The following is a 27071-nucleotide window of genomic DNA, read 5'->3' as shown; positions in this document are numbered from 1 at the left end:
AAAGACCACGAATTAAAATGAAAATATTAGTAGATAAAAAGGAAAGAGGCGGCTTTTCCCTACCAGATTTGAGTCTATACTATGAAGCGGCATGTTTATTGTGGTTAAAAGATTGGATAAGATTGGAAAATAGAGAATTACTAGATCTGGAGGGCTTCGATAATAGGTTCGGGTGGCACTCGTACCTGTGGTACGGAAAGGTGAAGGCACACAGGGGCTTCCTAAACCATATTTTTAGGGGTCCAATACTCCAGGTATGGGAGAGGAACAAAAATCTTTTGGAAAGGAAGACTCCTTGGTGGATTTCACCAATAGAGGTGTTGACTATTAAGAAAACCAATATGGAAGAGAAGAATGCCACTTATGAAGAACTTATAACTAAATCAGAACAAGGCTTGAAACTTAGACCTTACAAGGAGATAAAATTTTTTTTCACAAGTTGGTTACAATACCACCAGGTGAATGGTCTGTTAACTGAAGACAAAAAGAAATTAGGATTTGAAGATAAAAAATCTAGGTTTAATGTGGAGGTAATAGAGGGAAAGAGTAAAGCACTGTCTAGGATATACGACATACTACTGGAGTGGTACACTAAAGATGAGGAGGTGAAGGAGGCAATGACAAAGTGGGCGATAGACGTGGGCTATAACATCGATTTTGAAAGGTGGTTAGAATTATGGAATAATAATACAAAGTTTACGGCGTGTATGGCATTGAGGGAAAATATGTGGAAGATGATATATAGGTGGTATCGTACACCGGTGAAATTAGCTAAAATCTATAGGTTAAAGAACAAAAGATGCTGGAAATGTGGGGAAGCAGAAGGCGATTTCTACCACATGTGGTGGCTATGTAATAAAGTGAAAAAATTTTGGGAACTAATATATAATAAACTTAAAAAAATTCTCAAATATACTTTTCCCAAAAAACCTGAAGCCTTTCTGCTAGGAATGTTGGGTAAAGAGATTAAAAAAGAAGACAAGAATATATTCCTCTACGCCACCACAGCCGCAAGAATTATGCTGGCACAAAACTGGAAAACGGAAACCATACCTAGTATAAGTGACTGGCAGGTTAAAATGGTGGAATACGCCGAACTTGCTAGACTAACGGCTAGAATACGAGACCAAGATGAGCAAATATTTCATAAAAATTGGAGTAAATATTGGAAATATATTGAAAATAAATTGTAGAAGACACTGGTGGGCCTGGATTAACTCTAACAGAGAATAACTAATATTTAAAACTAAGAGAAAATACGTGAATGTAGGATTATTTGATACTTACCAATAGGGTGGAGGGAAGTCCAGGACTAAACAAAGTCCAAAGGCGTCTTTTTTTCTTTTCTTTGTATATCTATATGTATGCTTATAAGTTTAGTGATATAATGATCTGTATAGTGTATATCTATATAGACATGTGTATTTCTAAAATTTGAATAAAAAGTATTAAAAAAAAAAAATTAACCTGGGGGAGTTGGACTCCGGGGAATGGGCTAGCCTGATGAAAGAAAATGGAGATTATTACCAGTTGGAGTTCCCCGGAAGCCCACCTCCCAAGGAGAAAGGGAAGAAATCACGAAAGAAACCAGCAAGGGACAGGGAAGGATGTAAGATTAAACAGGAACAAGAAAATCTGCAGAGGGGGCATGGAAGTGACTTAAGAGCCTCGGATATCAGAACACCAGATTGATGGACTGGATGTGAGACTGAAAGGACTGACATAACCCGAAACCAGGAAGAAGGGACGTTGGATAAAAAATTTGAGGAGAATTTCTTTTTATTTTTGGAACTAGCTTGATATTAATGAAATAACTGGGAATTTGTTGGAAAGGAAATAATTGGCGTTAGTAGAAAGGTTTGAGGAAGTTAACTATAAATATGGTTTAAATTTTGAAATTTTATGGGAAGAAATTTAAGGACTATTTGCAGAAACAGTATAAAATTAATGGATATGAAAAGGAAGTAGGAATGAAACGAAGTGATTTTAAGAATAAGGTCAAAAAGGAATATGCAAAAAACGGCTTGATAATTAGATGAGAAATAGAATGATAAAATATGTTTTAAGATAAAGAACGAAGATAAAACAAGGAGGGGAAAAATTTGCTGAATTAACTATTTGAATTGGAATACAAAGGAGGGAGGTGTGAGGAAGTCATGGAAATAAGTAAATGAACTACAGGACAGAGAAAGAGGGATTTTGTTTTTAATTTGTTCATATATTTTTTTTGTTTTTTTTCTGCATTGTGTATCTGTTTTTGTTCCTTTTTTGGATTATGTAATTTCTTTATTTTTTTGTTCTTTTTTATCTTTTCTCTTTTTTTGGAAACTTCAATAAATATTATTTAAAAAAACAACAACAAAGGTTGCAAGGTTCATTGTGACATTGGAGAAGTAGAGCCGATGTCAAGTCACGGACTCCCTTGCAAGAAATAACAGGCGTATTTGAAGCAGTTCAGGAAGTGGCATCAAGAGCAGAGATGAGATGAGAACAGGGGAATGTGGGATTGCAGTGGTTCTCAACCTGTGGGTCCCCAGATGTTATTGGACTACAACTCCCATCATCCCTGAGCCTTGCTAGCTAGGGGTGATGGGAGTTGTAGTCCAACACAGGTTGAGAAAGGCTGGATTATTGGGAGGGAGTGTCAATAATTGCAGCCTTCTGTACCAAGGAGCCTTTACTACCGACATTTATACCCTACCCTTCAGCGATAATTTGCATTCTCTTAGCTCAGGGGTCGGCCAACTTTTTGTGGCTTGTGCCGGTTCACAGTCCCGCAGACGCCGTGGTGGGCCGGAGTGCGCACGCATGTGCAAACGCTATTTTCGGCGTTCCTTCCGGCACAGAGGAGGTGTGCACAGCTTCCCATTGGCTGCAGGAGCTTCCTGCAGCCAATGGAAAGCCGGCTAGCGTCGCGGAAGGCAATCCCCACTCTGCTCCGTGCTGGTTTAGTGCGGCGCACGGGAGCCAGCCGAGTGGGTGGCGGGGGTCCATGGGCCGGTTAAACGACTCCCATTGGCCGTTTGTGGCCCATGGGCCTTAGGTTGCTGACCCCTGTCTTAGCTAGTCTATATACATGATTGCATCTCTAGTGACTTTTTAGTCTTGGCTGTTCCTGTGTAAGATTGCCCAGGCTAGCTTAGTAAAACCTTTGCTCTTTTTTTGTTGTGCTAAAAAGCATAGAAGGGAAATCTGTTCCATTCCCTTAACTACCTAATCTGAAAGAACATCATAATCCATAGCAATGAACTGGATACCAGTTGAGGAAGGTTCCTCTATAACTATGTGTATTTGTCCATGATGGAATGTAGAAGAAATGTAGAAAGGAAAAAAGGAATTCAACGCACAAATTTCTTATTGGGGCAAAAGCACTGGAAATACAGACAAATAATGCAAAAGGATTTGGTGTGCAAAACCCTGATGCTGAACTAGGCAGTAGGGAGGAAATGATTCATATGGAAAGAGGAAGTCTTGAAAGCAACAATGCTGAAAGAGAACCGCAAGGCCAATGGTGGATGGCAATAAATAGGAAAATATCTGTCTGGGAAGAAGGCATTGAGGAAAATACGTACACATTTTGAGTCCTTGATTTCTGTGCTGTCTTGAGATAAGTCAGGCTGTAAAAAAAAACCTTTTACCATTTCATAATGTGGAGGCTTGGTTATTGCATGAATTGGATATTGTGGAACTATATTTTAGATACTACTGGAAGTGGCCACTTTCATGCAGTGATTTATATTTGGACTGAGTAAAACTTAGTTGAATGCCACCATAAGTGTGAATTTTCTGGGTGCAGTTCTACATTTAAAGTTTGGGGTGCAGGGGTCAAGCTGGGAATCTTGGCTTATGCATTTACAGCTTAACTCTCCATCTGAAGTCTGAATGTGTGTTTTGACCCTTGTGCTCAATCTTGAGGGGTTGAGAATGTGTTTTGTTCAGACACAGGGAGGCCACACCAACACCATACATTTAAAGCACTCGGCTTTCCTCAGAGACTCATGGAACCTGTCACAGAGCAACCACTTTCCAGCACCCTCAACAAAATACAGTTCCCAGGATTCTCTGGGAGAAGCCATGTGCTTTAAATGTATGGTATGAATATGACCAGAGTTAGTTGTCTGCTAGTTGTTCACTTCCTCCATTCCTTCAGATTTGGAGGAACTCTGTTTTGCGCCTGCGTCGAGAGTCCTGCTAGAGGGATGGCTGTAACCCTGATAATAATCTTTATACTGCCACAATCATGAGCCTGATTTTGGTTTTTTTTAAAAGGAATATGATATGTTTCCCACAGTCCTTTGGTTGGCAACTGTGAGAGCAGGATGTTGGGTTAGTTGAGCCATTGGCCTCATCCAGGACTGTGGTGCTGATGTGTTTTGAGGGAATACTCTGAGAATGTGTACTGTACATAATACAGTGGTACCTCGGGTTACATATGCTTCAGGTTACATACTCTTCAGGTTACATATGCTTCAGGTTACAGACTCTGCTAACCCAGAAATAGTGTTTCAGGTTAAGAACTTTGCTTCAGGATGAGAACAGAAATCGTGCTCCGGTGGCGTGGCAGCAGCAAGAGGCCTCATTAGCTAAAGTGGTGCTTCAGTTTAAGAACAGTTTCAGGTTAAGTACGGACCTCCGGAACGAATTAAGCACTTAACCCGAGGTACCACTGTATGATAGTCCTACTTATTTGGGAGTGAGTCTCATAGAACTCTATGGGATCTGTCTCTAGGTAGTTATGCATAGAGAGTGTGCAGTAAGAGTATGATGCTGTGTTCAGTTCAGGCCAGATAAGTTTGTCCAAGTTTGTCTAAACTGTGGGTGTCACCCCCGCCCATATCAATATTGTTCTTAATATCTTAATGATTCTGAGGTTGCAGGTGTCCGACTCCATGACAACCTGACGTTTTGCAACTGTAGAACTAATTTGGAAGTTGTTTAGAAAATAGAGCAGCATGTCAACGTATCATAGTAGCACCTGAGTTGTAGATGAAATATTAAAGATGCATTGTTGCGGCAGGTGTTCTAAAAGCAAGCATAGAATTAAAATTGATGCTGCTGGGAATGAGCGGGGGAGAGCGAGAGAGCCAACCCTGATTAGCAACATAAAGGGTGTTTTTCAGTTTCAGGTTTGTGCTAATTATATAACATGTGATTTTCAGTATTGGTGAGAGAATAAACATCTGTAACCCTGGGCCCGGCTTCCCACTCTCCTCTCACGGCACAGGCAGAGACAGTTGTGGTGGCTGTATTCCCACTATGGTGGTAAACCTGCGTGTAGCCTGTACCACTTCAAATACTAGAGGCAAGCATGTTTGATGGAGAGCTCTTCCCAGCATATGCCTTTGCAGAGTTTTTGGGATGCTGATCTGTATTTATAGTTTTTATTATTAAAATGAATGAACTTTATTATGGTCACAGACCAGGATAAATTCATTTTTATTATTAAAATCATCTGTAAAACTACCCAGTGGATTAAAGCACACTGCACATTTAAAGCAACCCCACCCCTCAAAAAATATATATTGGGAACTGTAGTTTAAGGGTGCTGGGAATTAGATCGGTAAAAGGTAAACTACAGCTCTTAGGATGTTTTGAGGACTTATGCTTTAAATGTATGGAATGCATGCAACCTTAATTGATCATAGAACTGTAGAGTTCGAAGGGGCCGTGAGGGTCATCTAGTCCAACCCTCTGCAATGCCGGAATCTCAGCTAAAGCATCCATGTTAGATGGCAGTATATAAAATGTAATAATGACAATAAAATCAGCATGTTGCGGTAGAAGAGTTGTAATAGTCTACGCTTTCCCCTGACATGCAAGCTTTACATTTGTAGGCATGTTCAAGTTATTTTTCCACCCACCCCAAGTCTGTACTGGTAGAGGCCCCAAACAGGCTCATCACCTCAGTGAGAACTGGGATCAGTGCAGCAATAAGTATAGCATTTATGCTGGTCCTGTTGCTAAAGAATCTATTGTTAGCACCTTGGGGAGTTACCTGCCCCAGGTAAGTCTTCAATTGCATGACAGGCAGAAATTCTCCGGTACAGCCGTCTTGCATTTCATATCTCTCAGAAAACCTGCTGCCTTTGCAAAGCATAATGCTCATGTGAGTTGCTTTGGCCTTCCACTTTGCTCCAGAATTCCTTATCTAGTTCTCCTGGAAGAAGGAAGTTTTTACATTCTTAGCAGTCTTTATTTAGATGGTGATTGGCATTCCTCGTTTCACAAATGAACTTTGGTCTAGGGTAAAAAAACAAAAACAAAAGCACCCCTTGAAGCACTGTCTCATGGAATGAATACAAAAACTTAAATCACAGAGCTAGCTGATTTATAACAGAGGCTCCTCTAAGTGGAAAACCACCTACTTGAACAGCGCTGCCAATCAGAGTGGGTTTTCTGCAAATGTATGCAATTCTTCAGATTTAGGAAACAAATGATTTCACCTTTTGCCAGAATGTGGTGCTATGTGTGCGCATGGACACACTTCCATGTGCAACTGAGTAATCTCATCTCCTTTTCTGGTTTGAGAAGAAGCTTGTGGCTGTGCTTCTCATCCAAAAAGATTTGTTGATGTGATTCTCGATGGTGGTTGGGCAGACTAAAATACTTCTCTCAGTTTGTGGTAGGGAATCTGTGTCACTCGTAGATGACACAATTATGCTTTGATCCAGAGATACTTTGCGTGAGTGGAAAGCCCCTTCTGCTTATACAACTCACACCCTGTGTGCCCATAATATGCTATTCCTGACAGTCTCTTGATTCTGAGGGGTAGCTTCTTCAGCCTTTCTAATATTGGATAGCTTCAGCATACTCAGGAATCAAAAACTTTGTGTCTCTTTTGGGGGAAGTGTATTTTTTTATGCATTCTGCAACTTCCATTTCCCGGAAAGCTGAATTGGGCAAGCAGGGTTCTTACATCTATCTCTGGATTCAACTCTTTGCATCACTTCATTGAGCAGTGTGAGCAGATTATAGTTTGGAGGTGGCGGCGGCTATGGTTAAATCCTACACTTCCTCTAAGAGGCTCAGTGTGACAAATGTTTGCAAACTGTAGTAGTTTAAACTATGGTTTAATGAAACAAGACAGGTTGGGACAGAGCACTAAACGGCAGTTAAAAATAGAAGTGTAAATTTCTGGTTGTCTCCTAAGGTAGGGGGAATTAATGAGTCCAAGGCTCATTCCCGGACAATAAACAATAGTTTATCACTGGCCACATTCACACGCAACACTCAGCCAAACCATGGTTTTGCAGAAACACAGTGTCCCCTGGGAAGGAGATTGCAGGAGAGAGGTGAACCACAATCCCAGGTTCGTACGAACTGTCAAGCCATGCTTTGGCTTGACTGATGTGCTGAACTAAAAGGACTGGTGAGATGCAAAACAACTATAAACTCCTCTCCAGGAGCCTGCATGGTCACAGGAAAGCATAGCTTGGCTTAGCTGACCTGGTTTTCAAGTCACAGTCAGTTTAAATGCAAGCAGTAAGTGAAAATGGCAAAATTGTATTTCGGTCAACTCTTGGCCATTTAATGTGCTATTCATATGCTGCTCAGCATGCATTAAACCCAAGTTGGCCCATAATACACAAGTTGTGTAGTGATGCAGTTTTGAATGGTCAAGGTCAGCAAAAATCCCTGAGCTTGCCTTGATTTGACTAGCATAAATAAGCCTGTGCATGTCTGTGCAGAATTTAGTGGAGACTTACTCCCAGTTAAGTGTGTGTGGGATTGCAGCCTTCATAGTAAGTGAAAGAAATTCACCTTTCTCAAGGGTCTGACAACATGATTAACAAAATACTTCTTGAAATATGAGCCTCAGGAAGAAACACATTTAGAAAACAACCTTAATTAGATGCACATGTTTACTGCCACCCAATCTCCTGTGCCAAACATTACAGACTTTCCAGGTTCATCACACAGCAGGTTTCATTACCAAGCAAGGCAGATTTTTATTTACTCCTTTCTTGTCTATCCCCAGCACTCACGGTTGACTCTCACAGTCAGGCAAGGCCATATAGGGCTAAGAATTGCTTATATTCAGGAATAGAGCTGATCTGTGTGCCTTCAGACTCTTCTCTGGAAACCCAATGCATGCTTCTCTCTGAACGAAATCCCACTGTGGATGCTGAAACTCTAACATTTAGGATTACAGTGTCATGTATTTTGAGTAGTACAAGCAAGCTTTTCGGTATTGAGGTGACTTCACACAACACATCAGCAATCTTTTTATATTATAAGGAGGTGGATAATGTACCTGGGAGGGTGTGATGTTACTCCTTTTTGAAAGTATTTGACATGCAGTCTCTGTTGTGGTGTTGCTTGCAGCTTACACAGTACATTTTTCACATTCTCCTCTCTGTGGAGTAGAGCAGAACTAACTGGAACCTTGCAAGCTAGAGAAAAAGAAAGAGCCTTTCTGCCTATCAGGAATAGTAAACACCATTATTATTATTATTTATGACTATTTATTAAATCTATACATCACCATTCACCTAAAGATCACAACATAAAAATACAAAATGAGAACACAAAATGCAGAACAGAACAACAACAAAAACAAACCAATGGTCCCCCTCCCACAAAACACATTTAAAAGGCCATAGAACATTCATCAGCCAAAGGCCTGGTTATAGAGAAGCATTTTCTCCTGATGACTAAAGATATGTAGCGAAGACGCCAGGCAAGCCTCTCTGGGGAAAGGATCCCACAAACAGGGAGTCACTGCAGAAAAGGCCCATTCTCTTGTTGCCACCCTCCAGACTCTTCAGGGAGGAAACACACAAAGAAGGGCCTCAGATGATGCTTTCAGGGTTTGGGTTGGTTCATATGGGGAGAGGAGGTCCTTAAGGTATTGCAGCCCTGAGTTGGTATACATCATCAGATAATGTGTTGGGGCTTCCGAACTTGCACCCACTCCTCCCTAACCTAAAATCTCTATTTTTCACAGTGCAGGGCAGGAAGTTCATAAAGTTCATTTGACAACAGGACTTTCAAGCTGAGCTGGTACAAAGAAGTCTGGGAAATAGGCACTGTCTGCTCACACTCCGGTTTTCAGGGGTTAACAAGTTAAATTTCTTGTACATCCAGTTCTTCTGGCTCTTCTCGCCAAGGTTTCAGGCAGGGAATCTTTCCCATCCCTACTTAGAGATGTTGGGGATTGAACCTGGGACCTTCTGCAGGCAAATAAGATGCTCTGTCACTGAGACATGGCCCTTCCTTGCCTTATATTAAAGGTAAATGGACCCCTGACCATTAGGTCCAGTCGTGGCTGACTCTGGGGTTGCGGCACTCATCTCGCTTTATTGGCCGAGGGAGCCGGCGTACAGCTTCCGGGTCATGTGGCCAGCATGACTAAGCTGCTTCTGGCGAACCAGAGCAGCGCACGGAAACACTGTTTACCTTCCCACCGGAGTGGTACCTATTTATCTACTTGCACTTTGACGTGCTTTCAAACTGCTAGGTTGGCAGGAGCTGGGACTGAGCAACAGGAGCTCACCCCGTCGTGGGAATTCGAACCGGCGACCTTCTGATCGGCAAGTCCTAGGCTCTGTGGTTTAACACACAGCGCCACCCACGTCCCATTGCCTTATATTAGGCTAGGATATTTGTCCGTGACATGTACTCTTGACTAGCTGACTAGCAGCAGCTCTGCAGGGTCTCAAGCAGAGGTCTTCGCCATCACCTGGCAGTCACCTTTAACTGGCATCACTGGAATTGAACTTTGGATTTTCTGCATGCAGAGGAGGTGTTCAGCCACTGAGTTGTGGTCTGTCTTCAGCTGCTATAGTGTGAGACTCCTGCCAGGGCCTTATCCTCTTATCTCCCTCCCAGCTTTCTTGCACCAATGATTTAGGAAACAAACTTTGATAATATACCTTCCTCTTCACTACAAATTTTGTCCTAGTCCCATTTCTGGCTGCATAATTAACCTGACTTCTGGGTAGCAAGCAGTGGCGTAGCGTGGGGGGTGCAGGGGGGGGCCCCGGCCGCACCGGGTGCAACATCTGGGGGTTAGGGTTAGGGGGCGCAAATCCACGGGTTAGGGGGCGCAAATCCATGGGTTAGGGGGCGCAAATTACTTGCCTTGCCCCGGGTGCTGACAACCCACGCTATGCCACTGGTAGCAAGCAATGTGGCTGGGAGCTTTGGAGAGGCATTTGAATTCCCCTGTACTAAATACTGTAACTGGCCAGCGCACAACATTTTATGCTATCTATAGCAGGGCTTTTTGGTCTTCCTGGGTTGCGGAAGTGAGAAGGGAACCTTCTGGCAGTTCCTGAGTTCCTGTTTTAAATATGTCAGCTCATGCTGTTTCCCCTTCAACATTTCCCAAAACCATGGAATCACTGCTATAACTGGTCTGGTTAAATAGCTATGGAAGGCCAAGGTTGCTATAATTGACACGTATGAATTGTTGGTAGCAATGCTTGTTTATTTTACAAAAAGAGGGACCCACCATTATTTTTTCTCAATGGGCCATCAGGTTTGTAGTATATGTCACCCAATGAAATCGTTATTATGAGAGTCAAAATAATACTCCATAGTTTGGATGTACTGCTCTATTAGGAATGGGCAAGATCCACCTTGCTGGCTTTCCACTAGACAACACCCCTCTCATTGGCCACACCCATTTCTCACTTTCTTCCTTGTATGCCTGCTACAGTCCTGGGTTCTCAAGCAATGAAATGTGAGACTGAGAAAACCCTTGCACTTATCAATGCTTAAACTGCCCTAATGAAGTGCTCTGGCATGGTCACCAGTGCCCAGAAGATCTTGTTCACTTCCTGAAGTACTCCTGCCTCATCAGCTCCAGTCATGCATATTTGGAAGTGTTCCAGCAGCCTCTCCTTTCTTCCAAGGCAGTGTGAAATTTTTGAAGCAGATTGAAGTCCTCCTTCAAGGGAAGGGCTGTAGCTCAGTAGGAGAGCATCTGCTTTGTGTGCAGAAGGTCCCAGGTTCAGTCCCTGATATCTGCAGGTATGACTGGGAATGTCCCCTGTCTGATTTCCTGAAGGGTCTCTGCCAGTCAGTGTAGGCAATGCAGAGATATATGGAGCAATAGTCTGACTCAACTTAAGGCAGCTTCTGATGGTCATATCTAAAGTTCACTGAAATTTTTTTAAAATTTTTTTTAGTCAGGGAACTTTGCACAAGTGGGAGTGAAGGAAGGTGGATTTAAATGAGGAAACTTGAATATCGTGTGTGTGTGTAGATGGGGAAGAAAGCCTTACTGGAATATGCACTTTTTAGTTAAGGTGGGGGGGGGTTGGGTGGGAACAAATGTAAAATTTTTATTGCTTTGTTCCCCACATTGAGATTGAGTATACAGTGGTACCTTGGGATGCGAATGGGATCCGTTCCGGAGCCCCGTTTGCATCCTGAATGGAACGTAAGACGTGACAGCGCATCTGCATGTGCGTTGGTCATGTTTTGCTGCTTCTGCGCATGCGTGTGACATCATTTTGAGCATCTGCGCATGCACGAGTGGCGAAACCCGGAAGTAACATGCTCTGTTACTTCTGGGTTGCCGCGGAGTGCAACCCGAAAGCACTCAACCTGAAGAACATTCAACTCGAGGTATGGCTGTACAGTTGTACCTTGGAAGTCAAACGGATTCTGTTCCGGAAGTCCGTTCGACTTCCAAAAGTTTGGAAACCAAAGCATGGCTTCTGATTGGCTGAAGGAAGCTCCGGCAGCCAATTGGAAGACGCAGAAGCCCTGTCAGACGTTCGGCTTCCAAAAGAACGTTCGAAAACCGGAACAGTCACTTCCGGTTTTCGATCATTCAGGAGTTGATTTATTTGGGAGCTCAAGGTGTTTGAGGTCCAAGGTACGACTGCATAGAGTGTGCTATAAATATAGTAAATAACCAAGGAAGTGCAGGAAAAACGTAGGAAACGACTGTGTCTCTGTGCTATGGGGTTAAGAAAGCATGGGGAGGCAGACACCTACCTGCAGCGCTCATGAGGGTCAGAAGGCATCTGGCTGTTAATGGTGGCTGGAAGTACAATCATGGACTTGATAGCTCTCTGTCTGATCCAGCAGAACTCCGGGCCTTTTGGTGGGGTGGTAGCAGTGGGGGAATATTTCTGCCTTCCTGTTCTTCTTTTGGACTTCCAGATGGCCGCTATGGGATGTAGATCACTGGACTAAGTGGACTTTGGTTACAATAAAGCTCCTTTATTTATTTATTTTTTAAAGAGAAGTGTACTTATTCACCTCCATCATTGGCACACAAAATCGGGGGGGGGGGCACTAGGGATGCCTCATGAACATTATTCAGTATTTTAGTGCAAATTTCTCCTAATACACTATGCAGTTTTGTCTAGCACATGCATTGTTGCAAAGCACATTTTCCCTGATAATATTTTCCCTAACATAATGCATTTTCCGTGTCATTTTTGCTAATAATATGCATGCTTATCCATACAGAGTACGTGCATTTTTGCACATGTTATTTGGCTGGAGGACCTGCCTTGCAAAATTCAGAAATGGTTGTGTTTCTGTTGGCATATTGTTTCAGAAAGTGCAAATTACTGAAGGGTGGAATATATAAATGCCAGCTTTAAAGAAAAATGCTCCCACTCTACTGTTTGTTGTAAAGTTAAAATTGATTCATTTCCTACTGTTGCTGTTCTTTCCGTTTTGCTACTTTCAAGATCCTGAAAGAAAAACGGTAGTCTAGTGTTTTGTGTGTGCAAACATTTTTTTGATTACAGTTGCAGAATGGTAGTATTAGACTTCTTCCAAACATAAACTACAGATGTCAGAATGTGCAAGGTTTCTGGGTCATCCAGTCTCTGTGTGTTTGTTTCTTCTTTTTAAACAAAATCCAGTTCAGGCCAAAGAGTCATAAGCGTTCCCCAGTTGTCTGGAAATGGTCTAGTCACCGTAGGCAGTTTTTAAAATAAAATTTCTCTACCCAGCTGTGTGGTGCTCTGTAATTAAAACATTCATAGGCAGCCTAAAATATTGGATGGGAAACCATGCAGTTATGGTGTGTGTGTGTGTGTGTGTGTGTGTGTGTGCCTGTTGTGAGGCATTCTTTTTTTCTGGAGGATACAATCAGTTTAAGTTTCTTCTGGAGAGGGGCCAGCTCTCCCGCCCCAAGGAATGTATTCCTGTCTAGCCTAACAGACCAATAATGAAAGGTGGAGTCCAAAATGTGGTCTAGGACTTTTACTGCTTTTTTTCTTTCTTTCCCTGCTGAGGTTAGAGCAGGGAGCGGGGAGGCTTTTTCAGATGACTGGTTCCCCTACCTCTCACTTTTGCATTATTATTTTAAGACAGCAGAATTGCCTGTCTGCCTTTTAAGTGGGTTTTGCTGTTGCATCTCCTTTGCATTGGGCCATTTAACCCATAGGTGGCCAACCCGCAGGCCGCTTCAGGCTCCCCAAACTTTTTATTGTGACCCCCATTTCCCTCCATACTTCTCCTTTATTATTATTTTTTTAGCGACCATACCTATTTTGAGGTTTGGCCATGGTTCAGTGTGGCCCTTGGCCTGGAAAAAGGTTAACCACCCTAATCTAGCCTGATACTTGGGCAACGGCTCTCCAAAGCCCCAGCAACCTTGGTGTGCCCTCAGATACCCCTCACCTGCCTGTTTTCTTTCTTACAACCAGACTAGGGAATAACACCGCTTGCCAGCTCTCCTCCTCCTTAGTCCCAGTGTCACCCTTGTAGAACTCAGCAGGGCAGAGGCTGGAGCAAAACTAGAAAGTAGCTGGCAGCGCTTGTCATTAGTTCTGGCTCAACCAACTGTTTGGCATCTCCACCTTCTGCCTCACCAGTCTCAATGGGCACCAGCCCCCACCGCTGAAATGCATCAGTGTTCACAGTTGGGCCATGATGGTCTTGCTCCTTGGTGGGAGGTCTGCAGGGACTTGAGGGGGAGAGCAGAAGAAGAGAGAGGCAGATGTTGTGAGCTGGAGAAGCCTCCTCTCATCCCAGGATGCATGACTAACCATGATATCACAGTGAATCTTGCCAGCACATAGACACTCCAGTGGTTTTTCCCTCCCTTCTTAACAGCCAACTGCATGTTCAGTCTGAACTAGAATCTGAATAAGCTTTTACTGATGTCATGGAGAAAGGCAACAGCTTGTTTATCTATCTGCCCCAAGGTGGAAAAAGAGGATAGCAAGAGCCATGTTGCTGGGCTCCTTAACTGAGAACGTTCTGTGTTTGTTTTGTTTTTTTAAAGCAGATTTGAAAGATCCACTTACCTGGTTGCCTTTGTCAAGTAAGGGTGGCAGAAAACTTAACAAAACGTATTATTATTTTTTTAAATGAAGGACTTATGATGGCCTAAAACTAACATTTATGTTCAGGTGAATTTATGAGCAAGACCATGTTTAAAGCTATGAGGTCCTGTCGGTCTTGCACCGTCAAGATGCTTGAATTATCTATCTCTCCTCCCCTGGCATCTTGGGAACCCCAGTTTGTCCATTCATTCCTTACCTGTGCCGCTCATTTCTATCCTTCCCTTTGTTCTCTATCCAACTTATCTGGCCCAAGTGCAGACTAGAGATCACTCAATCCTTCATTGGGTACCCAAACAGTGGTGTTTGTCATACAAAGGCTAGCAGTAGTTAGCCAAATGTCACACATCACGCTGTGAGAGCTGCCAAGGAGAGTGACATGGAATATTGGAGTGAACTTTAAAATGTGAGTTGGATGCCTGAGTCTGCTGTTTCAGCTCAGCCTTCTGATACCACTCCAGATCCCCAAGCATATCAATTATCTGAGCTAAGGGATAAATGATACATTTGCTAAACGCCAGTCAGCTCAAGAACCCTGATGTTCCAGCAGTGGCCACAGTCTTCCCATGGTTGAATCAAGCTATCTTTGTTTCAGATCGTATTTAATGATATGAGCATTAGGCTCCACCTAATCTATCCTTTTCCTTTGTGTGTTTAAGTTTGCTCCCTCGGTTCTTGATATGGGGAAACCCCTAGTTTATCCAGTTTGCAACTTCAAGATTTCTGTTACTCACCCTGCTTAGGATTCTGGACTTAGACTGGAGAACCTTTCAGGTAGACAGCTCCTTCAAATAGAGGACTGTCCTTGGCAGAATGCATGGCCACTCTAGCAAGGGGAGGAGGGGATGATAGAATCATAGAATTGTAGAGCTAGAAGGGACCACAAGGATCATCTAGTCGAACCCTATGCAATGCAGGAATCTTTTTGCCCAATATGGGGCTTGAACCCACAAACATGAGATTAAGAGTCTCATATTCTATCAGCTTGAGGTATCACAGCCATAACATACACTCCTGAGGCACAGTAACTTAGGTTTGTCCCAAGTGTGTGTGTGTGTGTGTGTGTGTGAGAGAGAGAGAGAGAGAGAGAGAGAGAGAAAGAAAGAATCGTGTGTGGTGGTAGGGTAGATTGGGGACAAATGACTTTATCTTTTTAGAAGATAAATGTATCTCTAGTTTCAAAGCAGCTTCCAGGAAAAATAAAACATGTAATGTGCAAATTTGTAAAAAGCCTCCCATAGGAGGGATGGTGCCTGCTTGATTTCTAATGGGAGAGTGTTCCATAGTGTTGGGCCGCTACATCAGGGGTCGGCAAGGTCTACCTCGCCTGGGCTGGCTCACTCCAGCGGAGATCCCTCTGTGGGCCGGATCGCGTGCACCCCCACGATTTTTGGCGTCTGTGCATGCGCAGATATGATTTCCAGTGCCGTGGAAGTGAGTCCCCGTGCTGTGCCGGTTTAGTGCAGCACGTGGGGACTCGCCAAGCGGGCAGCTCATGGGCTGATTAAACGACCCCCGTGGGCTGCTTGTGGCCCATGGGCCTTAGGTTACTGACCCCTGCACTACATGATCCCATTGGTCCTTGCAGTCATGAGTCATGCTTCCCCAGATGATGTCAGGGCTAGAAATATATTTCAGATATTTAGTTGCCACTTACAAAAGCTTAAGTATCTATCTATCTTTGATTATTCTTTTAGGCTTGATGATGGTTTACTTGCAGGTGGGAGATATCTACTCCCCCCTCACTGAGGAGGAAAATATCTCCCTTGTCTTGGTCCCCCCCCCCTTACACATAGGACAAAGTAGATGTGTTCAGCATAAGAACCTGCTGTTCATCTTGCCAGCTCCTTCGGAATTTTAAAAACTGGCATAATTTGTATAGCATTTAATCCTAAACCGCAGAACAAAGTATTATTGTGGTTGGATTAATTGCACATTGTATGATAAATTTGCCTATTCAGGATTCCTTTTCTAATATCCTGTAGTGCCATCTTTCAGATGACAAATTTGTGCAGCATGTTGTTTTGTCTGCTCCCAACATGATATCGTTGGTGCCCTTTTTTGATTGTTTGTAGTCAGCTAATTTTATGATACTGGCAATAACCTCAGTTTATCCATTCTGCCTTCACTTCTTGGATTCTGGCCTGCTGGGATGTAGGTGGTGTTCATAGTGTTTGTGGTTGATGGTCCCCTTTATGGATCAAGCATGAATCATTCAAGCTTCGTACTCAGCAGTTTTAAGGTTAAAGGCTGTTCTGAGTTCCAAACAGCTCCGAAATATGACATAGTTGAATTTTCTGTCTTTTGCCTGTGCAGATGGCACATAGCAGATGCTCACTGTAACGTGGCTACTTCCATGAATACACACATAAGAAGGCAAAAACTACCCTGATTATAAATGAAAAGAAGATTGGCACTGCCCAGGGAAATAGCAGGAGACCTTAGAAAAGGTGGTACAGAAATTAACTACACTCAGCCAGCTGATCATTCCCTGCTGCTGTTGTTGTCTGAGGCCTGTTCTGATAGTTGGAGGGAGAAAGAGAGAACACTTGAGCACTGCTATGTGCTTACCTGGGGTGAGAAGGCCCAGGTTGGCCTGATATGTGACAAAAGCCTTGATGAAAGGTGGAAGCACCCCCTTTTCAAGGCTTCCTCTTTCTAAAGTGTCCAAAATTTGATAGGCCGGCATAATTTTACATTTTACTGGTCCTCTTTCTTAAAATGGGGATGCAATGCATGGGAAACATCAACAAGAAGCTTCCCCAGTCCATTTTATCTCTATACCTGGAAAATCCTTGCATGCTGAATTCCTGGTACAGTGGTACCTCGGGTTACAGATGTTTCAGGTTACAGATTCCAATAACGCAGAAATAGTACCTCAGGTTAAGAACTTTGCTTCAGGATGAGAACAAAAATTGTGCAGTGGCAGCGCAGCGGCAGCAGGAGGCCCCATTAGCTAAAGTGGTACCTCGGGTTAAGAACAGTTTCAGGTTAAGAACGGACCTCCAGAACTAATTAAGTTCTTAACCTGAGGTATTGCTGTATCCGAATGCTTGCTGCTGAGAAAGCGCAATAATATGGGTGGGTTCTTTTTTTTATTTTTATTTTTGGTAACCAAATGATAGAGATCATTCAAAGAGGACATAGGAACCTGTTCCAATGGGACTGGGCCATCTACCATCCTATGTATACTTCAGCCTTCCCCAACGCTCCAGAACTTTTGGTTTGCAGGTCCTGTCAGCACTTATCAGCATGATGGGAGTTGTAGTTCAGAGCATCTGAAGGGCATCAGGTTTGGGAAAGAATTCCAAGAGAGTGGGCAGGTGACAGTAGCGCCAGGTGTCCTTGTCTGAACTTTTTTCTCCTTCCATATGGCCTCCTTCCATTAAGTGATGTGTGGGAAGAATTTGATTGGCTTACACTGGTTAAGGCATTTTTATGTTGTGTGAAAGGATTTATATTCTGAAAAGTAGAATATTAGTTATAATTACGCAAAATAAAGAAATTGGTGGCTATTAATACAGCAAAAGTGCTGCCCTATATAGGTGTCACCCAGTGGTTATCCTCAGCAGTGCTCAACCTGTGGGTCCCCAGATGTTGTTGGACTACAACTCCCATCATCCCTGAGCTTTGGCCTTGCTAGCTAGGGGTGATGGGAGTTGTAGTTCAACAACACCTGGGGACCCACAGGTTGAGAAAGGAAATGAAACAGGACATACTTGCTCTAAATGTGTTGGAGTAGGGTATCTGTTGTGGTTTCTCACAGCTTTGGTCAACATGCCTTTGCATTTGGTGGATTTTATAACTTTGCGGGGTGGGGATTCCATAGCAGCATAGTGGATAGGTTCTCAAGTGTGCTTAGGCTGGGGATACCTAGATTTCAATCCCCATTTGCCCACAGAAAGATTCTTGGATGATCTTGGACAAGTGGGTGTCTCACTTATTTCTGTCTCTTAGGTCTGCTGTGAGGATAAAGGGGAAGGGATGATTGTTCATACCATCCTGTGTAGGGAGAGAAGGAAGGGGGGATGAAAATACAGTGGTACCTTGGGTTACATACGCTTCAGGTTACATACGCTTCAGGTTACAGACTCCACTAACCCAGAAATAGTACCTTGGGTTAAGAACTTTGCTTCAGGATGAGAACAGAAATTGTGCTACGGTGGCAGCAGGAGGCCCCATTAGCTAAAATGGTGCTTCAGGTTAAGAACAGTTTCAGGTTAAGAACGGACCTCCGGAACGAATTAAGTTCTTAACCCGAGGTACCACTGTAATTACGTAATCTGTCTTTCCCCTCATTCCTCATTGAGCATTATTTGCAAGGAAGGAAGGGCTGATTTACCATGTTGTTCTGCTACTGAAATCAGTGCACAACAAAAGCATCATAGTAAATCAATAAAATCACAAACATCTCAACCACAGTTGCAGCATGCACTTCCTTAATATATCTTAGGGCCTCTCCAAACTCATGGTGGTGATTTTTTTTTGTGGGGGGGGGGCATATTCTGTAACATACAATTGATAAAATAATAATGGATTAGTGGTGGATTTATACTGGACCATCCACACATCATTAGCTCAGTTGGTACAGCATGAGACTTAATTTCAGGGTCATGGATTTGAGCCCTACATTGGGTGAAAGATTCCTGCATTGTAGGGGGTTGGACTAGATGGCCCTTGTGTTCCTTCCAGCTCTACAATCCTATGTTTTTATGAAGAAGCACTGAGTGGAAATGAAGCAGCATGTCCTGCCTCGAAATAGTTGCAAGAACAAACAGCACTACAAGGGAGGTGGGTCACAATTTCCCAAAAGCACGGTGAGCACAAATCTTTATGAATGCACAATAAAAACCAAGTCTGGAGGGACTGTTATTATTAAAAGTTGTTTAAAACAACTTAAAATAATTCTTAGTAAAGTTTTAATATCGCTGGTTGGGGGCAACAGACACTTCAGTTTTGATGCTGAGGCGCCCGCACGGTTCTCGCTTGATACACGAATGATGCACACTGATGTGCCATTGAGTTGTGCAAGCTGCTCTGCCGACTGGTGGTGACGGCTATGTTAGACAGCACATGTGATCAGGAGTTGTCAACACCTGGTCATTCCACACCATATTCTTGATTTAAGTGGTGTGATATCGCGTGCCATCCTGCTGCTCTCTGCATTTGTGAATCCCGATGACATGAAGACATGGCCTTAATTTGTTGCACTTGAGGACAAACAAGCTGCTCAGCATGCGCTGGTTTGCTGCTAAATAAGATCAAGCAGATAAGCTGGCTCCTTGGGTTAAGTAAACCCAGCAAGACTGGGCTAACCATTTTGCTAAAGTACTCTTTTGAGAGCAGAGCCCTAGTTAAGCTGGCTAAGGTAATTTTGACAGTGCTGAGGGCTTCATTATCCTGACTCGAGTCACTGGTAATGAACTTGTCCTGTGTGATGTCCTGTTTGGAACCGTTGCCATTTTCTCAGCTGTGTGGGAATCTTAAAATGTGAGTAATCTCCTTGGTGAGTAGCTAATTTTACGGAAGCGGAAGGCAGCTTGCAGAATCTTGCCCTTCTCCTCTCCGCCCTGCAAAAGCTTCTGCAGAGGAGGGTTCAAGGGACCTACCAAACACTGTGGCCGGGGGCTGCAGTCAGATGGGGGCATTGCCTGAAGCTGGATAGTGGGATCTTTCCATGTTTGCGCAAGTTGCCTGAGGTTGGGTAATTTCCCTCCTCTCACTGGAGCCTGTAAGTCTTAGCTGACTATGTTCAGTAGGTTGCTGTCCCTCTTTCCCTGTCACCTTCAGAGAGGCTTTGACCTGCGGAGGAAAAAATCAGTTGTTGATCTCTGTACCAGGACAGCAAGATGGGAGGGGTGGCTAACACCCCAGAGGACAGGATCACACTTCAAAACGACCTTGACAGATTAGAGAACTGGGCCAAAACAAACAAGATGAATTTCAACAGGGAGAAATGTAAAGTATTGCACTTGGGCAAAAAAAATGAGAGGCACAAATACAAGATGGGTGACACCTGGCTTGAGAGCAGTACATGTGAAAAGGATCTAGGAGTCTTGGTTGACCACAAACTTGACGTGAGCCAACAGTGTGACGCGGCAGCTAAAAAAGCCAATGCAATTCTGGGCTGCATCAATAGGAGTATTGCATCTAGATCAAGGGAAGTAATAGTGCCACTGTATTCTGCTCTGGTCAGACCTCACCTGGAGTACTGTGTCCAGTTCTGGGCACCACAGTTCAAGAAGGACACTGACAAAGTGGAACGTGTCCAGAGAAGGGCAACCAAAATGGTCAAAGGCCTGGAAACAATGCCTTATGAGGAACGGCTAAGGGAGCTGGGCATGTTTAGCCTGGAGAAGAGGAGGTTAAGGGGTGATATGATAGCCATGTTCAAATATATAAAAGGATGTCTCATAGAGGAGGGAGAAAGGTTGTTTTCTGTTGCTCCAGAGAAGCGGACACGGAGCAATGGCTCCAAACTACAAGAAAGAAGATTCCACCTAAACATTAGGAAGAACGTCTTGACAGTAAGAGCTGTTTGACAGTGGAATTTGCTGCCAAGGAGTGTGGTGGAGTCTCCTTCTTTGGAGGTCTTTAAGCAGAGGCTTGGCAACCATATGTCAGGAGTGCTCTGATGGTGTTTCCTGCTTGGCAGGGGGTTGGACTCGATGGCCCTTGTGGTCTCTTCCAACTCTATGATTCTATGATCTCAGGAGTTTTAACAGGGCAAGGTGGAGTGAGGATCGGCAGAGATTGGAATGTGCTGAAGAGGAGAGAGATAAAGTGGAGCCACAGAACATAAATTCTACACTTGGACCTCACACCTTCTTAATCTAGCACGGGTTTTGAGTATCAATTAGCCATAAAACTATTTAAAGGTAATTATTTCGTCAGCGGCTTTCCCAGTATTATAGGACTATTAAAACCTTGCAAACATTCCCCCCTTCCGCCCTTCGCTCAAAGTTGAAGCGCAAAGTGATAATCGCAAAAGAATCTTAATGTGCCTGTACTTGCTAAGCTGTGGAACAGTTTTTGCTGTTGCACTCTGGTTGTCAGAAAAGGAGAACGTTGGAATGCTGATGACAGATTTTGTAAATGTGTAAAGTGAGGGGAAAGACCCTGCTTTCTTGGAAGAAGAAAATGCCTCATTCCCTTTATTCCCAGTGCTTAGGTGTAAATATTGTTGCTTAACCATAATACCCATACACAAGCAATATGTACCAATGGGCTTGGGGAAAACCTGAAGTTTGCAGAAGTACAAAATGAAAAACAAACATTTAGTTCAAATAGATCTTTAGAAACAAAACCCTAAAGGGGGGGCGCCCTCATCAGAGTCCATTGATGGGACTCTGATGGGGGTGTTGCTCTGATGAGCATGCTCAGTGGGTACAGAATCCTGGCTGGTTAGGGGGCAGAAAACAAAGTGGGAGGGGAGGGAACAACATGGAGGAGGTCATGACTGGTTTTAACAATGAATAAGAGCACTGAACACTGCAACATTCGTATGCGTGCATTTTGCCTTTTTGCAGAGTTGCACCAGTACTCCATTGCAAAGTGTAATAAAAAAGGGGGGGAAAGTATGCAGATTCTTTCCTGATTTCAGGAGATAGCTACAGACTTTTGATAGATGTCAGTATGTATGCTTGTAGATGCTTACTGTTGGTGGTGAATAGTTACGTTGCTTTTTCCTTTTGAAAATTTGCCACTGCCCATGGTGGCAGTGAGTTTTCGTGGGCAGAGGTAGCTATAATTTCTCCTTCCAAAATGCCCCTAGGATGATGGAGGCATAGCGTCTGCTGGCTACACCAAAGAGATCTATTTCCACCGCAAGTGGTTGGGCAAACCATTCGAAGTCTACCCTGAAATAGACCATTTTTGACCATACCAAAATTGATGCATTCTCATCCCCATCCACCCTCCTCTGCAAAATTTTCTACTTGGCAGTTGAATTCTGGAGAGGGGGTATTTCATCTTGACATTACCTCTTGATGCTGCTGTCTGCAATTCTGCAGCACAGCTGTTCTCCCTGAGTATCTATTTGGGCAAGCAGCAATAAACACAGAGTGCACCCTTCGTGTGGATTGTGGGCGTTGGACTCCTTGGGGGGTAAACACTGTCATGTGCAAATGTTGGGTGAAGTCATCTTATGCACGCAGAAGCAAGCACACACCCAACTCAAAACTGAGTGTACCACATATTTCTAAATGACCTTCTTTGCTGTAATGCTCTCAAGAGTGTAGTGTAGGAACACGGAAGGGACCAGAAGCCAATCGAGGAGAGATGCAGAAAAATGTACATGAGCATGTTCTGGCCTCAACATGTTAGGCTAAATTCATATCCACTACGCTGTTTCCTATGAATCCATCTTTAGATTTTAGCTTGAGCAGGCAAACAACTTGTAAATGCAGGTAACCGAATGCTCTGTGGAAGGAACATTAAATGCCTGAATCTGACCAAGTTAAGGGAGAGACAGGAGGGGGGATTTGAGAATGCAGCAGTTTTGGGGAAAACATTTCCTTGATAATGTGGTGGATCCAGAATACTGTCATGGACCCCAGATTTTCAGATAGCCAAGCTTTGAGCTGGGGATGGAATCAGGAGGTTGACCCTGGTACAAGGTCTGGGATAGGGGAAAGTGCAGGGTTCTAGCAGCAACAGACTCTGGCTTGGCTACCAAGGCCAACAGAAAATTGTGGACTCCTGACCCCATCAGTGTAACCCAGCAGGTAGGACATTCACCCAGCATTTGGGCACATGGATTGTTGGCTGAAGCATGGACATGATGGGTGGTGCACCCAAATTTAAGACTTGTGTGCGAGTTGCAGACCCCGATGGGGAGTTGCTGGTAAATACTTGGGCCCCTGTGACCCATGGGTGCTGGTGCTGAATGTGACAGAGGCAATAGGCGGTAAGTGGGGCACCTGGAGCAGGTGGGTCTGGTCTGACAATTCAGTTGTAGACACTTGCCTACCTCACACTCACTGTGTTGCTGCTGACACCCTGACTTAGTGGGCTACAGGCATGAAGGCCTGCAAATGTATTTCAGCTCATACTAGACTGGCGCTATCTAAAAATAATAGAATGTGACTTGTGGCATAGTTGCCAAAAAAAGCTTGGGTCCTCTGCCTTGATAGTTTTATAGTTTCATCCTAAAATAACAGCAGATGAACTGGTTTTATTGCAAAGAACAAGGCAGTTACTGATTGTGATCTGCGTTCTTTGTAGCTCTACAAATAACTAGGTATTCGTTTTAAGACATTTTAACAAGTGGGACCTGTAGCATTTGTTCTTCCAACTTAGCTATTCAGTCTGGATTCAGCTGGTTTTTTCACTCCCAATATTATTTTCTACTTATGCAAATCTTTTAGTCCTCCTAGTAAGCCTGTGGATACCTCCTCTTGTGCATGGATGGTGGTGTTTAAGTTAGGTAAGGGAGAATGGAGGACACTCTTATTATTTAGGTTATGATGCTTAGTACCTAAATAGGGTAAAGTAGGTCAGGTTCTGGTTTGTCCTCCATTTCACAGTGCCAGGCAGACATCCTGTTGCTTCTGGTATTGCATCGACTTAACTTTTGCAGAGAAGTTGAGAGTTAACTGAAGTGTGGGCCTTGGCCTCCCCTACAGGGGTTCTTGCAATCAGACATAAATAGCCTCTTATGCCAGCGGCAGGCTCCATGAAAGGAATGTTTTGTCTGAAAGGCGTGGTATGTGGCCGGACAGACTGAGCTGCTGCTGGAGGCTCCAGCTGGGGCATGACCAAGTTGTCCTTTTAAAAGCCTTGGTCCCCCCCTCCCCTTCTTCATATTGAAGTTCCAAGGATCGGAATTCCATTTTTCTGCATTATTATAAGCTTCAGCACATCAGTGGGGTCAGGCATGTGGGTGGCAAAATCTGATAATGACTTAAATAAAAGAAAACGCTCCCGCTTTATGAGGAACATCATCTGTCCTTTTCTGTGTGCATTGAACTAGTACATGTCTGGTGCAGTGTAACCCCCAGTGTGCATTTATTGGGCTGGCAGAAGTCACATTTCCTTTGTTTTCCTAGGTTCCTGGTTCTTCTTTCCTCCACTCCTTTTCCCAAGTATAGGTTTTTCCTTTGGTACAACTACATTAGGATTGTTGGAGGCAGTTTCAGTTCAGAGTGACCTGGACTTTCAACTCTAGCTTGAGGTCATCAAGACCTTCATACTGGGGCATCAAACTGATACTGGAGTTTGCTTAGTGCCTCAATGACATGTTCAAGCTGGAAACTGCTGCATTTGCCATGGTCTTAGGCTGTGTACACACCGTACAATTAAAGAACATGGCTTCCTCCAGTAAACCGTGGGAATGGTAGTTCACCCCTTGCAGAACCAAAATGCCCAGCATCATTAACCAACTACAGTTCCCTGGAGTCTTTTGTAGAAGTCACATGCTTTCAGTGTCTGGTGGGTTTACAGCCTGAAATGGTTTTTACAATAACTTGCATCTAGCTAGCTTGTTGCCTCGTTTTAGTTGAATGTTTTTCCTCTCCGGGACACTGTAAAAGGTGTTCACTGAAATGCAGGGTGTGTATCCTGGATTGTCCCCATTAGCAATGTCTCCTGATGCTAATGTGCTCATTAGTTGCCCTGCTTGTATTTGCACCAACACGTCCTGCATATGTATGATAACCCTAAATGAATGACACTAACACTGATGGATGACTGTTATGATGATGCAAACCATCCAAGAACCACAAATGAAATTGCTGCCCAGGATTTGGCACTGAACGACTGTAGGGCCCCAAATTGTTAAAAGACTTTGATGCTTATCACTTTTATTCGTTTGCCAGTGTTTGTTATTTTGGTGAATGCCTTTATGTCGCAGTGAAAGGACATCCTCAGTATTCTTTTTTCCTTTTCTCTCTCTCTCGCAGCATTTCACTGAACTCCTCGATGAGTTTTCCCAGGACGTTTTGGGGCAGCTCTTGAACGACCCCTTTCTGTCCGACAAAGATGAGATAATGGAAGTGGAACTGTCACCTGCTTCTCCAGCTCCCCTCATCCAAGCAGAGCACAGCTACTCTCTCTGTGGTGACTCGCGGCCACAGTCCCCGCTAACCCACATTTCAGCCGATGATAACTTCAATGAAGGTATGGGTTAATGAGTTTTGGACTTCACAAAAGAATTTTTACAGTCTGGGATATTCTAGTTGGTTGTGTTTCCATGGGAGCTGATTTTTCAGATGATCTTCTTTGAATTTTCTGAATGGCTAGGAAATAGCTGAAAGGGGGCTCCTATCCCTGCCTTCCTAAGATACAGTGGTGCCTCGCAAGACGAAATTAATCCGTTCCGTGAGGCTCTTCGTATAGCGGTTTTTTCGTCTTGCGAAGCAAGCCCATTGACAGCTTAGCGGATTAGCACTATTAGCGGTTTAGCGGCTTTTAGCGATCAGCTGTTAAGCGGCTTATCAGCGGATCAGCTGATAAGCAGCTTAGCGGCTTAGGAAAAGGGGGGAAAAGGGAAAAAACCCCCGCAGGAACTCGCAAGACATTTTCGTCTTGCGAAGCAAGCCCATAGGGAAATTCGTTTTGCGAAGCGCCTCCAAAACGGAAAACCCTTTCGTCTAGCGGGTTTGGCCTTTATAAGTAATTGCTTTGAGGTGCTGGCTGCCTCTCCAGAGATCTGATATGGAATTGGTTATCAACCGGAGTGTTTACGCTCTACTTCCACCTCTTCTCAACCTGTATATTTGTAAATAATTTCAAATACACACAGGTCCCTCTTTTCAAACAAAATGTGCTCCCAGGAAATTGTTTGTTAGGCAAACTTTCGCATCAATGCATGATGGTTTCCGTTATTTCCTAAGGGGACATTTTTCTCTGCCAGGGTCCTACTCAAGTGTAGGACGAGCTCCTGGCATTTTCACCCATGCTTTCTGCCTGAAACTTCTGCAGCCAATTTGCAAAAGCCAAAAAAAAGGGAAATGTCAAAGCTCTCCTGCTCCCTGATTTTCCACTCTCTCTTTCCCTCCATGCTTTCTGTCAGAAATGTCTGCCATTGACCACCAAAACACAAGTAAGGAAGTGAGCAAACTGGCTGTTCAGATTTCTAAATCAGCCACTTGTGTAACAAGGTTTGGGTATAATTCTTTGTGTTCCAAGAGCGAGTGTTCCTATAGCAGGACCTGCCAAAAAACCTGCTCTGACTTCCTTCCAAAGGAAACTAAGCCCAGGTAAGCACTGTGATCCCAGAACTTCTCCCTGCTCAAAGAAGTAGGGTGAAGGAAGTTGATGGTACAGTTGAGAAACTACTTCTAGAATTGTGCATTTTGGAGGCTAGAATGTTAGGCGAGGTGCCTCTTTTGTCCTTGCATGAGTCCCTGCATATATGGTTTTTCTGCCCTGCTGCCAAATGATTTTTCACAGAGGAGATTCATGTTTCCTATCCTTGAATATGGTTTAACCCAGCCTTCCCCAACCCCCCAGTTGCCTGGGACAATTGTGCTGTGCTGATTGTGGCTGACGAGAGTGGTAGTTCAAAACCTCTGGAGGGAACTCGGTTAGGGAAGGCTCACTGAATGCATATTGAATTGGTGAGGAGACCTATATTTGCATTTTTAAAAAAGATGGATCTGCGCTCTCTCTCTCTCTCTCTCTCTCTCTGTGTGTGTGTGTGTGTGTTTGCTATGTAGGTGTCCCAGTCATCTCTGAAAAGTGACTTGCAAAATATGGCAGAGTGAAGGTGTGCAAATTCAAACTCAGTGAAGTTAAGATGCAAGTTTGTTTTTAAGATGCAAGTATCTGAAAGGATACTGCAATGGAGTCTGCTCAGGTGCATTT

General features: G+C 43.8%; 1 protein-coding gene across 4 annotated transcripts in view; it reads left to right on the top strand.

The window, feature by feature from the left end:
• Positions 1-27071, top strand: part of CREB3L2 (cAMP responsive element binding protein 3 like 2) — a 298302-nt gene that overhangs the window by 20910 nt on the left and 250321 nt on the right. For all 4 annotated transcript variants that reach the window (XR_013842796.1, XR_013842797.1, XM_079992718.1 and 1 more), the window contains exon 2: positions 25166-25382. Coding sequence is in view for 2 of the 4 variants with exons in the window: in XM_079992718.1 (XP_079848844.1) it covers positions 25166-25382 (217 nt within the window). In the remaining 2 variants the exon portion in view is untranslated. The remainder of the gene's footprint in view (positions 1-25165; positions 25383-27071) is intronic.

This window comes from Podarcis cretensis (genome assembly GCF_951804945.1).
Source record: "Podarcis cretensis genome assembly, chromosome: 10".
NCBI classification, from domain to species: domain Eukaryota; kingdom Metazoa; phylum Chordata; class Lepidosauria; order Squamata; family Lacertidae; genus Podarcis; species Podarcis cretensis.
Note: the sequence above shows the minus strand (reverse complement) of the source record. Positions and strands in the feature narration are given on the sequence as shown.